The sequence below is a fragment of the Copadichromis virginalis genome, linkage group LG15 (genome assembly GCF_057382275.1).
Source record: "Copadichromis virginalis isolate Kocher_CV1m ecotype Utaka linkage group LG15, C_Virginalis_male_GT1.1, whole genome shotgun sequence".
Lineage (NCBI taxonomy): Eukaryota > Metazoa > Chordata > Actinopteri > Cichliformes > Cichlidae > Copadichromis > Copadichromis virginalis.
The window spans coordinates 2475682-2490853 of NC_140632.1; the positions used below are offsets into that span (position 1 = coordinate 2475682).

General features: G+C 43.7%; 1 protein-coding gene across 2 annotated transcripts in view; it reads right to left on the reverse strand.

Annotated features, from left to right (window-relative positions):
• nrxn3b (neurexin 3b) overlaps positions 1-15172 on the reverse strand; it is a 318352-nt gene that overhangs the window by 36461 nt on the left and 266719 nt on the right. For both annotated transcript variants that reach the window (XM_085431332.1, XM_085431331.1), the window contains 2 exons: positions 10693-10864; positions 1042-1131 (listed from right to left, as the gene is read on the reverse strand). In XM_085431332.1, the coding sequence (XP_085287458.1) occupies positions 1042-1131; positions 10693-10864 (262 nt within the window). The remainder of the gene's footprint in view (positions 1-1041; positions 1132-10692; positions 10865-15172) is intronic.

Consider the following 15172-nt stretch of genomic DNA (forward strand, 5'->3'; position numbering starts at 1 on the left):
TACAGACACATAACACCGCAAGCCCGCTACATTTGTTTGTTATGTAATACATAATACATTAGGTATGAAATGGCAGGGGCAACGTTCATATCACAGAAAAATGAAATAGCACGTGTGGAGTCATGCATGCAGCGGTAATGGGATTTTTTTTCCAAACCTGCCTTGTTTTACAGTTGTTAAAGGGACTTTATGATGAAGTTATGCTGATGTTTATGTGCAATGAATTTTAAAAGCAGTTTATGATATTTTTATGATGGATTAAGCACCAGAAAAAACAAAGGGGGAAACAGACTTCTTCTTTTTCTGGGAAAATCCCCACAAAATGTTCAATACGAACAAGGTGCTGGTTTTAATCTAACGACTGGAAAAGAAAAAAAGCACAGCTCTATCAGGGCACAGTGCACCTTGGCAGGCGCGCTGTGACGCTTTGCCGTCAAAAAGGCTCCAATTAGCTCTCCATCGCCAAACAAGTGAGAATTTTATTGTGTTTGATGTGTTTAAGTACAATCAGATGAATTACAGCAGGGAGAGGCACCTGCTGTTTGGAAAGTTTTCAGGGGGATATGCCCACTGATTAATTTGTTCTCAAACATTGCAGAGGATTTGAGCCAAGGGAGTTAATTCTCCTCTCAAAACAATCGGCCGACTGTTGCGGCATAGATAATAATGCATAATGCCTCCACCTAGTCAATTTTGCACAAAAGATTAGCAGCACTTGATATTTCATATCTTGTTGTTGCACTGTTTACAAAATCACTTCCCAGTCCCTTTAACTAGACACCATGGTTCAACTTTTTTTTTTTAAAAGATGACAATGACAGAAAAAGGGACAAGAAATAATAAAAAAAAGCATCATAAAAACTGAACCAAAGGGAAAGGACGAAAAGGCTAAAAACACAAACAAAATAAAACAAATTGCTTTGGTTTACTGGTTTTTTAAAGGGTTTAAGGGATGGTTATTCATTCTCAGAGGTTGAAAGGGAACAAGCCGATGAAATGACAGAAAATAAAGAACATTCTAGAAGTTCGATAAAGATTTACCTTTGTCCTGAAGCCAATCTTCTACTGGCCGGGTATATTTGAACGGGATTTTCTTATTTGCCATTTGATAGCGCTCAATGTCGCTGTTGCCTTTAAAGTTTGAAAGTTTAACAAACAGCTTCAAACAGTTGGCAACAGCAACAGACATCACACATTTATACAGTGGTTTATGAAGAGTTTTATCTTTGTTTAGAAATATTTATAAAAGCTTTATGATATATATGAATATATATGTATATTTCTTTTACCCCAAAGTAGCGTTACTTTAGTGGAAATTTTTTAAAACTCATATTTATACAGCACACTCCACACACAGCAGCAATGAGGAAAAACAAACTGTAGGGAAAGAAAAATCCTGCAAGAAGAAGTCAAAACACAGGAAATGCATCACATCTACGTCATTTTACATAATAGAGACAAAAGGAAGGAGATCAAGTGGTTAAAAAGGCAGACATGCATAAAGCGCCTTTCTCTGAAGCAAATTGGAGGTAATTTATGTGCACTAATTCTCCCACTGGACACCACCTGCTTTCACATTTCAAGGGCCAAGGAACGATTTGGTGGGGTAGCTACTTGGAGGGAATGAGTGTGTAGCAGCTTTTGAGGGGAAAAGGAGGCAACGTTAGATGAGGAGGTGGTAATTTGAAGCACAGCAGACCTGTTTGGGGGGGGGTAGTCCCACAGTGACACAGATTTGAAGAGGACAATGCATACAAATGAGATCATTACTGACATAGTGGGAGGCTTTTTGGGTTCAAAGAAACACCAAAAGAACGCAACCACCTCTTCTGGGAATGTTCCTGTTGGGCTGGAGGTATATAACAGTAGTGTTTACAAATTTCCTTTGTGAATGTGCCGGGATGCAACATTTTGTCTGACAAACAGGGATCCTCTCCCTTTGAAAGGTGCCGCGGATCTGTCGACAGCGAGAATGGAGACGTACAAGTCCGTCTTCAAACATTTTGAGGTCTAACAAAAGAGACGAATGGCAGTGTGATGTCACTCAGTATCCAGAAGGAAAGGGATTTGGAGGAAGAAAGAAGAAAGGCACTGGCACTGACTCATTTACAGTATAATACAACTGAAAGGGCAAAGCTTCACCTGCCAGTGTGTTTAGTTTGGAGCTTTTGAACGTGCTTACATTCACGCCCTCGTTCTGACACCCGCCCGGGTTGTATTTCATTTTCTTTCTTGGTTTGGCAATAAGCTACATTCGGTGTAAGTCACCACTGCTCTGACCTGCTGACTAAACTTCCATAACATTACGCGCGAACGCGTCACAACTGCATAAAACCGTGAGCTCGTACCAGTTTCCCTTCCCTCTCTCTTTTCTGTCTTCCTTGCGTTCTTTGCTACCTTTCACAGAAAAAAAACATCCAAGTGCTCAGTTTACAGCCAGCTGGGATGGAGTGTAGATATGGCTGCAAGGGAGCTCAAGGAGCTAAACGAATGTTTCTGCAGTGTGCCAGCAGGTTAATCAGCTACTAGCAGGACTCCCTCCCCATTCCTTTGATCTCAAGCAGGTTTCAGGTGGCAGCCAAATACACTCTCCTCTGGACAAGGGCCACAGAGGGAGGCAAGATGTTCGTGTTTGAAATCAGAGGACGCTCGGAAAAGGTTTGGAGTTTGATCGAGCGAGCCGGGAAACACGGGGGGAGGGTGGATGAGTGCCATCGACAAATAATCTCTTCGCATTCTTTCTGCTTTGTCTTTTCCATAAAGTCTCAAACGTAGCCTCACGTCGTCCTTTAGACGAAGTGGAATCACGAGACTGAGAGGAAGACGGAGAAGAAGCTGTAAGTTTGCTGTGCATTGCTAATGGCGTGGTCTCAGGTATAGCTCTTACATTGTTCTAGGTGATTAATGAGGTGACAGTCCCCACGTAATGAATACACCACCAGCTAATTGTGCAACTAATGAGAAAATTCTCTCTAGTTTGTCAATTTGATATTCAATTTCTAGAGGTGACTTCAGAATGGATGACCTTGCCAATAAAAGCACTACTGTTTATTAAAAAGTCAGTCTACTAAGGGTTTCAGTTTTTCCCCCTAAACATAGTGGACAGATATTTCCTGCCAGTGCACTGAGGAGAGAGACGAATGAGCAATCTGACATTATAATATGTCTGATGTTCTTTAAAGCCAGAGAACCGGTTTCATTTTCAGTCAACGTCCATAATGAAAACAAGCAAAAGAAAAACTGTATATTTGTAGGGCGAGAAACAAACACCCATCAGTACGGACAGGTATAGAATAGAATAGAATAGAATAGAATAGCCTTTATTGTCATTGTACAGAGTACAACGAAATTGGAGTGCCACTCCCTTGGTGCAAGTTTCAATAATAAATATAAATGTAAAATATAAAAAGTACAAAAAAAACAATCGTAAGTACTCAAACAATAGTATGTACAATATATACAGGATAGCAGCATTAATATGATGACAGTATGAATAGCAGCATAATATAATGACAGCGAAGGTGGAGCTACTTTGGAAATGGGTTACAAAAGGGCTTGCAGAGGCAGCAGCAGCTCTGTGATCAGCTGATCTTCCAGGAATCTTACCTTAAATTTGCCAACCTTAACTCAAGCTAACTTAGCTATGTTTGCTTTGGTTTTGGTATTAGTCAGTCGAAAGCTAACCCAACCAGGACACTTTCATTTTGCTTGTACAGGAAGGCCGCCTCATGGGTGAGTTTGTCGTCCGTCTCTTCTCTCTGTGTTTCTGCAGGGCCTTAAAAGGTAAAGTGTGATAACACCACACAGCCCTTATAGAGAAGACCAGGTGAATATAAATATTTACGTATGTTTATCATTATTATATTATTTTGCTGCGAGCTTATGCGCACGTTGCCGGCTTTTACTTCGGCCCCGCTGCATGCCATCACTGTTTTTTTCCTCCTAGCCAAAACAGTGTCTCGGTTTTTTCCCTTTGGTGGCAGCCATTCAGTCAACACAAACACTGGCACGGTGACAGTCGTCTGCTGGTCGGTTGCTTCGTTCTCTGCAGTTGGTTGCCAGACTAATCTCACCGGGGTTCCATCACAGGGCCAGTGCTGAGAGTGCATCAAAACTGTGAAAATGGCCACCGTGACAGGCTCCTGGCATTCTCTCTATTTGGGGATGATGAGTACATTTGATATAGTGTGGCAGCTCAACTCCACAGCTCGCCACCGCAGCCCCCTGGTAATGATTATCTCGCACAAGCCACCTTCTTTCCCATCTACACCTGACTTTCATCTCTGTTTCTCTTCCTCGCTCCCTGGTTATTCATCCGTGCACTCAAGCTTTTTTCCATTCTCTCGTTCTCTTCGGCACACTGTCCATCCAGCGATATTCCAGCTCCTTCATCTGCTCCCGCTATTCTCCGTCTCCCAGACTCAGCAATCAGCTCTCTTTGCTCTTCTTGGCTGAATCCGGCCTCTACAGCTGCAGCCACAATTTATCTACTTTTCACTCACTTTCTCTTCTTCTGTGCCCGTCTACATGTCAGCTCTTTCTCACTTTTTGTCGACGTATTCCATTAAACGCTTCTGTATTCCTTCACCGGTTGCACTTCTTTTCTATTCACCCACGTCCCTTCTTTTTCTCCTGCACGCCTGCCCCCGATCTTCCTTCCATTCTCTCTCGGGCGTCAGACGAAGCCAGGGAGTAAATTCATCATTTATCAGGTCGCTCTGAAATTTATGGTGCTGAAAAGATGAATTAGATTGGCGGCTTGTACACTCGGCTTAGTCTGAGTTGTGAGAGCGACAAAGATTGTGTCTCAGATAGGGCTAATCATGTTTGGCCCCAGGGACGCGTGGGGATTTATCTCGCTCCTGAGGAATTGTTTTGTCTGTATTTCAAGACAAAGATTGGCAGATATTTTGAAACCGTGCAACTCATTGTGTCTGTTTCAGGTTGTGGGAGTCGCAACATTGTGCGCATCAGCGTGTGGATGAAAGTAATCGTGTTTTCGAGCGTTCGTGTGTCTGAAAATGAACACAAGGCTGTTCTGGCTATGACCAACCCCTTGTACCCATCACAAATGATGGACCACACACAAACACGCACGCACACGGACATACTTTCCCCAAGGCACTAGCAGAGTAGTTAGGCCAATGGTCATTCATCTGAGACAACGCCTGGACCTCAGCCAGCTCGAGGCAACGTGCGATGCACAATCTCCGCCTGGCTCGGTCTAATAATTCTTTGATTCAAAGATTCGAACTCACGCAAATAAAAAAAGAGATCATGTAATCCGAAATCAAAGAGTGCAGGGATTCGGAGTGTTATATAAGGAAATTGGAAGCCTCTCACTAGACAAAGACAAGTCCCTGCAGTAATGTGGGTTGTCACACAAGTACACAGGACTGCGAGAAAGATGCGTAGCCACGATGAGCACCGACTCGAAAAAGGCGGAGAAACACGGATAAAAAGGAATTTGAGGACAAAAACAGAACAGAGATCTGAGAGGGCACTGTTAGAGGGGGAGAATAATTAGAGAAAGGAAGACAAAAGCAGTCAACGCATACATTCGACGCCCACACGCAAACACGCGCGCGCGTAAGCTGCCGAAGCCTCGTGGAAACGCTCCAGTGTGGGATCAGAGCGGGTGTACTGTTATAGAGAAGAATGGGGCTGTGAAGTGCACAAGTTCTTTTCCGTCTTGTTTCTTAACACAGGTTGCATTAAAGTGTGGATTTTTTTTATCAGTGAAAGCAGTTTTGTTTAAGTCACCTTTGATACTGACAATATCAAGTTCTGAGCGCTTGTGTACTGGGCATGCTCAGCTTGACACTAAGGTTATCCATCCTATCTCTCTGTACAGCGTGCACTGCCTTCCATGTTTTGAGCAGACCTCAGCAGAAATGGAAGAAAAGACAGTTTAAATTATTGAAACTATTTATTTATTATATTTTTGGCTGTCAGCTATGGTAGCACTGAATGCTAAATAATGAGACGGGAACAAAGGAGAACTAAGCTGAGAGGAGAGCCCAGTAACACTGCAGAAAAACAAACAGACAATCAGACAGTGTGTAGCAGTTTGCATAATTCATTCAGTTATTTAATAAAATGTTCCTGTTCTTCAGCCGCGTGTCAGAATTAGCTTCACTGCCTGTGTTTAATCTTACTGCAAAGGGAACCCTTCAACCTGTTTGCTTCACTGGGAGAAAGACGGGACCTGTTCAGGGTGGACGCCGCCTCTCATCCTATGACAGCGGGGATAGGCTGCGGTCTCGCAGTGACCCCGAACTGAATAAATGGTTATGATTACGGCTGGATGGATAGGAGATAGATACCATATCACCCCAATAGAGCATGTCGCTCCCAGGCTACTGGCTTACGTGTGCTTCTTAGGATATTTAGAAGACGAGGCTTTCACGCACCTCTTCCATGGAACCAGCTCCCAGTTTGGATTCAGGACACAGACACTATCTCTAATTTTAAGACTTAAAACTTTCCTTTTTGCTAAAGCATATAGTTAGGGCTGGACCTTTTTACACGTCTCTGCATTTAATCATTAGTTATTACAAATCTCTGCCTCCCCTCAACCCAAAAAGGTCACAGCAGGGCCACCTGGCTCCCTGAGCCTGGTTCTTATGGAGGTTTCTTCCTGTTAAAAGGGAGTTTTTCCTTCCTTCTGTCGCCGTGCTTGCTCATAGGGGTCATATGATTGTTGCAGGGTCTCTACCTTATAATACAAAGCTCCTTGAGGTTACTTTTGTTGTGATTTGACACTATATAGTAAAATGATTATGTTATTATTTATATTTATAATAAAATTACAATCTAATGCAATCCATTACATTTCTGTACCATACCGGCTTACTGTGACTGGTTCTCTTACAGTTAACGATGGTAATATGGCTTTAGCATCAAAGTGCAGGGATGCCAAACTCAGGCTACGTCCACACGGGTATTTTTGAAAACGCAGATTTTTCTGTGCGTTTGCGCCTTTCGTCCACACGTAAACGCCGTTTTCGGTCACTGTAAACGGAGATTTTTAAAAACTCCTGCCAGGGTGGAGATTTTTGAAAACTCCGTTTTTGCGTTTACGTGTGGACGAGGAAAACGGAGAAAAGGCAGCGTCAAAGGTGTGCGCCTTTTTTGACGTCACACTGTGCGCCGGGTTACTGTTTCGCTGAAATGAATTTCTACCATGGCGGACGTAGACAAAATACGGTTACTGTTAATTGTTCTCTCTGCAGTGTTTAAATGCTTACATACACACACACAGTTACTGTCCTCCACACATACGACTCGGTTCTGCTTCTATGCCCCAGCTTTGTTTACTCTTTCCCACCGAGGCTTCTAGACTTCTGATTGGCCAACATTTCTACACGGTTAGGAATATAGCGCCACCTGCTGCTCTGGCATGTTCATAGCAGCGTTTTCCTTCATTTCTGCCTTTACGTGTGGACGGGATTATTTTTTAAAACGAAAACGGAAAATCTCCGTTTTTAAAAATACCCGTGTACATGCGTCACATTCAGCTTACTTTGATCATAAGTGGGCCGGACAAGTGAAACTCGCCTTTCTGTCAGTGTAAAGATGTTTAACTATACATTAAATCCCTCATATATATTAATATAAGAAAAAAGTGTAATTTGTGTAGAAAATGATAGACGTCTGTCAGCAGAGTTTAAACTGACAATCTTTAACATAAACAAAAAAACTGAAGTTAGCTCAGTGCCTGGACAGTCCTGTCCCCTCCAGGCGAGGAGGTGTTTATCAGTATGAAACCCATGAAAGCACAATTAAAATATGACAGGCCCTTCTTCACACTTCCCACAATTCAGTGGGCCAGATTGGAATTTATTTTCTGGACTGATCCTGGCCCCCGAGCCTTATATTTGACACCCATGTTATATTGGAACACGCTACCACTCAAAAGTTTGTGTTCACTTAGAATTTTCCTTGATTTCGAATAAAATAAATGAATATACAAACGTGCACTTAATGACAAATTAAGTGCACGTTTTAATGGAACATGTACGTAGGAGTACAGACGCCCATGTTCAGAGATCCTCACCTCCGGTGTTCAAATAGCACTTACGTGATGTAAGCTCATCATTTGAAAAATTCTAATTGATCATTATAAGAATTCGTAACCAATTATTCTGGCGCAGATGAAAACTCTTCAGCTCATTAAAGAAGGAATGAAATTGCCTCGCTGAGTGTCCCCCACCCAAACTTCCTTCCGAAGCTCATCAGAGTAACGGCTTTCTGTAACGTTATTCCAAAGACTGAATCTTACAACAGCTTCAATCAAAACAATCTTGTGGCTGCTGCTTAAGGAAGATTTGGTGCAATTTCATAGTCAGTGTTAAAAATGAGGCTGAAATAAGCAAAGAAACACCAAAGTTGTGGAGTTATGAAATCGTCCGTTATTTAGAAGCACGTCATGCTGTCAGAACTGGCTGCTGCCATTTGAAGTGAATCCTAATGTCTCAATGCTTTTGTTGGCCAACTCTCTAAACACTGTTGTTAAGATGTCCAATTTACACACCTCAGGCCTATTTTGTAAGCGGCTCTGACTGACAAGCAAACCACCAACACCTTTGTCCTCACCTATTCCCCCACCAGGGAGAGGGCATGCCCAGATCCGGTAACTGTTTATTGAGCGGCCTGAGAGCCTCGTGGCAGCTACTGCCTTCAAGTTAAGCATTAGAAGTGTGAGAAGGCAGTCGATGAGTCTGGACCCTAACATGTAATTACTCACGAGATGACAACCCCTTTACAAAGGAGGGAGGGCGAGGGAAAAAAATCAATCATCGTTGAATTACTATCACTGAATGTCCTGCAAATTACCTGTGCAGAAGAGAAAAAGAAATTACCACGCATTCGATCCGCCGACCTCAACTCCATCTCAAGACAATGGCAGGCGGACAGAAAAGGGAACAAACCTCAGTGGGATCGCTTGAAAGAAATCCACAGCTAAACTTCTTTCTGCTGTGCATTCCTGAAGCGGAGATGTAAACCTTAACGACCATTTAGCAGTGACTCCTGAGCTTTGCTGGCTTTGGATCACAGATTCCGGCATACGTATTGGCAGAAGCTAAGGAAACAAGCACTGCATGCTTATGCAAGCAGGCCCTTTGAGGTAATTATGAAGGTGGTAGGCGTTCAATTCCTATCCCAAACTGATGGCTATTAAAGATGAAGAACGGTCGAACTATTGCGCGATCCACAGTCGGGAACATAAGGGACATGACACTACCTCTGTGCAGCAATCGCGCCCGCTTCTGCCTGATTAATTCAATTTCTTCATCGAGCGCTGCGCACACGCGAGCGCCAATGTGTACGCCACGGAGATGTCACTTGTGTGCGCGCTGCGGAGTTTCTCAGTATTTCGCAGCGTTACTGCAGCTGAAATGCGGTTATGAAACCCGTCCGACCTTATCTGCTCAAAGAAAAGCGAAAGACAGCCGGCGGCAAAAGAAAGCCAGAGACAGAAGAGATTAACGTCACCTGCGCTGGCACTGAACCAAACCACAACAGCGTGCCAGGTCACGCCAGGAGAGGATGCTGGCCTGTCATCGGTGAAGGCAAGCAGGCAAAAGGAGCATGCTGTAGGGCTGCTGAGACATAGTGAAAGGGATCGACTCATATTTGCTGGCTTCCTACGATTACGTGGTATCAACATTTCTGCATATGTTTTTTTTAAAGCTTTCAGAACAGAATATCTCAATTATTGATGCGTGATGGCTTCTTAGATATAGCCGAGCTCATATCTCAAGGAAATTTAACATTGGCTTTTTAGTCGACATGTAATCCTGTACATTCTCGTCCTACCAGCGCGGCACAATTGTTCCACAGAGATCAATGACGTTTCATATTATCTTTTGTCATTCTTGGCTCGACTGCCACTTTGTTCCCATGTTGTCTCCCCGTGTGTCTGTTCTGTTTGACCAAGTGAAATTGAAGAGGAGGGTAATAGGAAACGAGCAAACAAAGGTAGCTTCTCCTAAGCCGGCTGACATGGAGACACAGATATCAAAGTTGAGGAGAGCCAACTCAATTTAATGGACTGTTAAGTAGAAGCAGGAGAGGATTTTTTCCCCTCTTTCTTTCCCTCTCTCACACTCTCTCACCTAGCTAGCTGAGCAGCACATATCTGTTCCAAATGGAGGGAGTGCCTGAGTCTCCAAATGGAGCGCGCTCCGTTTGATGACCCTATTTGTATTCTGCTGGTGCGCCGCTTCTGCTGACCTGGGAATGAGAGATACAGGCAGGCAGCAGCTTTATCTGGCCAACAGGCCACCCTTGGTTTCTGCCTTCAGTGCTCTCCTTGCCTGCCCGCTGACCGAATGTTGCGCAGTTAATGCGTCTTGCAAGACAAAAGATTTCAAGCTCGTGTCCCCCCCCTCCCGTGGAGCCAAGCGTTATCGTGTTTATTGAAGGGTTTTGAAGCACATGTTACAGTACGAGTATGATGTTGGCCAGGTGATGGCCACATGCTTGTTAGTCATCTCACATATTTTACCCCGGAGAGCAAGTGAAGGTGAATCCTTTCTTCCTGCTTGTGCCCTTTGCATGATGAAATAGATGGTGTCCAGTGGTTTTAAAGCTATTACTACTAATTTACCTTGAATTACTCCAGAAAGGATTCATTGGGTTAATAACAGAATATCAAATAGACTGAGTTAAAAATGAGGTCGGTACCTGTGGGAAAGTGCTCATTGACCGGCCAGTTGTCCACCTGCAAGGTCGCATTGCCCCCGTTCCTGGTGAACCGGACCAAATGGTATTTGCCATCGTTTATCAGCGTGTTTACCTCCTTGACGCTGATGTCCACAGTTCCGATGTTGAACGTCACACCTATTTTGCCTTGTTCCTGAAACAGACACAAAGAGCACGAAAGAGTTGGTCTGACGCCATCAAACAAAGTGAGCGCTGCTTAATAAATGCAAGCGATACGAAATTGTGTGGCACCGCTGTCAGCGCGAGATGAATTTGAACCGCAGATTCCACCCACATGTATTGTTGTGCCGTAATGAATTAATTATACAATAAACTAACTGTAAAAAGTTCAATAAAGCTACTTGGATGAATGCCCCCGGCTGGTGCTAATGGTGAACTACTCAGAGAACCTGAGGACGCTAGCGCGCTACGCTTCATTATACCACTGTAATGTGATGAAAATAGGCTGCCAGCAGAGATTGTAATGATGAGTAATGCTCCCTGCAGCCTGTCACCACAAAACTGGCAGGACAGATGCTTTTTCTGCCGCGGTCCTTACAGAATGCATGAATACCATATGCTTTGTTTAGCTCTTAATGCTAAACCAGTTATACCATGTCCGTAAATCGTGATGCCCCCTCGTCATTTTCTGATTTCTCTCCCCTCGACCCCACTAATTTTCACGAGCTGCCAGAGTGTGTTTTATTGTGACTGCTTGTGTATTCATGGTCATGCAGGCGTTACAAGCAAAAGGTTTTAAAGCGGAGGCAGGGCTTGAGTGAGTGGCGATGGGGAAAGGCTGTGTTTTCTGTGTCATTTGTTTTAATCCCCCACAGGGAATCTCTCAGTGTAATTACCTTCTTTAGAAGCCCAGAGCAGTGGGACTATTTCTCATAACAAAACCAAAATTAGGAAAGCCTGAACACAGAGCAGACACATATTGCTAATTGATCAGCAGAGACACTGGCCCTGCATGGCTGACTGTGACTATACAGACCCTGAAAATGTCAGGCTGAATTTGACAGTGCTCGTCAGTGTAAAGGCGCTGCAGGATTGCTACAAGTTAAATGACACAACACTTAAACCTGCTGACCTCTATTTAATTTTACAGGCTCTTCATACCTAAGAGGAGCACTTAATAAGGCCAAGCTATGCTTGATGCAGTTCCTCTTGCTGTAAGTGAGACTATATGGTGAGACTATACCACCCGATTACCAAAGGAAGCTTCACTGTACAGTAAAACAGGAAGCGTGTCATGTTTTTTCCCGGACACATTTTGCTATATTAAGTTAGTTTAACAACAAATCAAACAGCAGTGTGTCCTCATGCTGTTTGGTCAGATGTCACTGGAGCAGGTGCCTTAATGGCTGTGATTCCATTTCAGAGAACCACAAAGTCCACATTACCAGGTTGGAGGTTTGCTGTTGGATAAGCTGCTGATTCATCTGCTGGGAGAATGTGGATCATGCACTGTCGAAATCTTTTTTTCCCCACTACTTGCTTTTTACTTTATATTTTACTTGCTGGTTAGATGCTTAAACTACAAACGCCCCACTCACACAGACCTTGGGACCATCTGACAACCACTTTCATGTGGCCGTTGTAGGTTGCAGGAAGCTACCATGAAATTGATTGCTAAAGACTGGAGTTTAACAATCAATTTCATGAGTGAAGTCTAGAGACCAATCAGTGAACCTCTGTTGCTAGGGGGTTGCTAGGGAATTCTACAGCCAGTTGTCAGTGGTTGTTGGAGGTTGTGGGCAGTTGCTTGTAATTACTTTGGTCGTAAGTGAACTGCTGTGCAGTTTGCATGGAAGACGCCAACTCGGTAGCAAAGATGCACGAAATAATCACCAAGCAGTAATGAAATTGTGAAGAGTGTAACACAAATTAAAGATGACCGCAAAAACGTACAACCACAGGAGGTTTTCAGTGCAACACACTCCGAGCAGCCTGACAACAGCCACGTGACTGAAAGCTGCCACGACTCACTAACTGTTCTCTTGGTCTTAATAAGGTCGGGGTGAAGATGATGGTTAAACTCCAGCCCTTCACAACAGTCATCCTGCTTGCTGAAAGATGCCCAGCTGAAACATTCATGTTATGACCTTTCCCTCTGGCAATGCCTTGTGTGTAAGTGCGATGGAGTTGGACGAAACAGTATTAGCTGACACTAGGGCTGCCACAAACGATTATTTTGATAGTCGACTAGTCACCGATTATTTATGCGATTAGTCACTAATCAGATCATCATCCACTGGACGTAAAACTACAGCTTATTGCACCAGCAGCATCTGCTCTTATATAACTATCATTAGCTTACAGCTTTAAGCTTTTAAGGTGCTAACTAAAAATAAAGACAAGATGATAGTTTATTAAATTTTAATGAAATTTGCAGATTGTTTCGGTGAAGTTTAATAAACTCCTTGCTATCTAAAATATAACAGGACACCGGAGTAAATTCTCCAGCATCTCACACTTCTGATAATCAGCTGTCTGCTTGACGTTTATTCAGCTGTGTAAAAACTATAACTTTAATCTCAGCCAAACCGATTTACTCAGGAACAAATAAAATACTAAAAAAAAAAAAGCCAAACAATAACATTTTTAATTTATCTAAGTGACTCATATATATTTAACCTGAGTCGCGAAAGACGGCGGTGGGTTTGAAAACAATTTGCAGGAGTCCGGTGTTCTCACGGCGCTAGTGACCTAGCCCCCGGCTAGCTATCGAGCTAGTGGGTAACAGATGTCTCCGAAAACGTCAGAGCGCTTTTGAAAATATGCGGTGTCTTGATAAACTGAGCAGATATTTGAGGTTTACACAGCTACATTCTCGCCTGAAAATATGTTAAACGTTTATTTTGTGACCCAGAAAGAATAATAAGAGTAATATTAAAACTAACTAGCTACCGCCATTGTTGGAAACTAAGCTGGGCCGCGCTATGAATTCTGGGACACAGCTGCTTCTTCTTCTTCGGGGTTTAACGGCAGCTGGCATCCTTGTACATGCAGTGCTGCCATCTTCTGTTTCAGTCCGTTATTACACTCTTAAATCCTGCTATTATTCCTGCGTCTTTTGCGATCTTACAAAGCTTCAAACGACGCGTCGACTATTAAATCAGTCGTCGACGATTTTGATAGTCGACGTAATCGTGACTAGTCGACAAATCGTGGCAGCCCTAGCTGACACCCAGGGCAAGAGAACAGGCTGAAAATACACATGACATCAATAGGAAATTTAAAAAAATACTTTTTAATTAAGTTTGTTTTTCATCTTCTTAATTCGAGCACCTTAAAAACCCTGGAAGAAAGCAGGCGCTTCTTTTGATTTCTGTTAATTAAGGTTCCATTTTTATTTCTTAACCGCTTTTAAGTGCACAGGGCAGGAGTTGTCATGATTCAAGGCGCGGAGCATCCTCCAGAGGAGCCTTTCGAAGTTTTAAAAAAGGTAGAAAGCCCAGAAAATAGGCAGCGAATGAACCCCTGCAGTGACTCTGCATACTGTAGTTTCCTCTTCAGCTCCTTTTAACTGCCAAAGTGGTCAAAAGACACTGAACAGTATTCACTGCCACGCTCACACTTACAGTTTAAACATCCTTTATCTATTCATAAAAAGAGATACAGAATTTCAATGTGCTTGAGACCGTAATGGAAGGAACGATGGAGCAGCTCGGCTAATAATGGAAAAACAAGAAAGCCATCTCCTAAAAGCTGAGCCCGGGCGCAGAGTAGGCGAGCAGAATACCTCAACGCGCACTTAACTTCTCTGTCAGAGAGCTTGTAAATGGGCTCTTAATTTAAGCAGTTGTCATTAAAACTTAGTGCAACACTTCCAACAAAGGTGTGTGGGGGCGCACGTGTACGTTTACGCACGCTGCTTATCTGACAGCAAATACACATAATCCGAGCACCGAGACGAGATAAGCACACGCGCCAGTATGCAGATGATTTAATGTGACAAGGTGATGCTCGGCGTGTCTGTTGTACCGTGAAAAATACTACTAAAGCATCGTGGCCTTCCTGACTAAAGACAAGACCTTTCCCTGGTATGAAAAAACAACATGTCTGACGGGCCGAGCGCATACAAAGCACAGACAGAAACATCAGCGCTAGTACATCCACTGTGACCTTCAGAGGCTCTGGCAGCCCTGGCTCTCCTGCGTAGTCGCATCAAAGCCACATCAGCGACCCACTAATACCTACAAACAAAGACAGATCGTCATCCCCCCGGCCCCTGTACAAACAAACAGCAAAACACAACAATTGTACACCTTTGTAACTGTTGCTGAGCGCCTCCGGGCAGTGCAAAGAAGGAACTGTGTGTATTAGCGTGTTGCAATGGCACACCTCCCCGTTTCTCTCTCTCTTCTCTATCTGCACTACTCCCAGTGTCCGGCCTACCCTCCCGCCTCTGCCACCGCCGCCCACCCACCTGCCCGCCCACCCCCTGCGCTGCAGC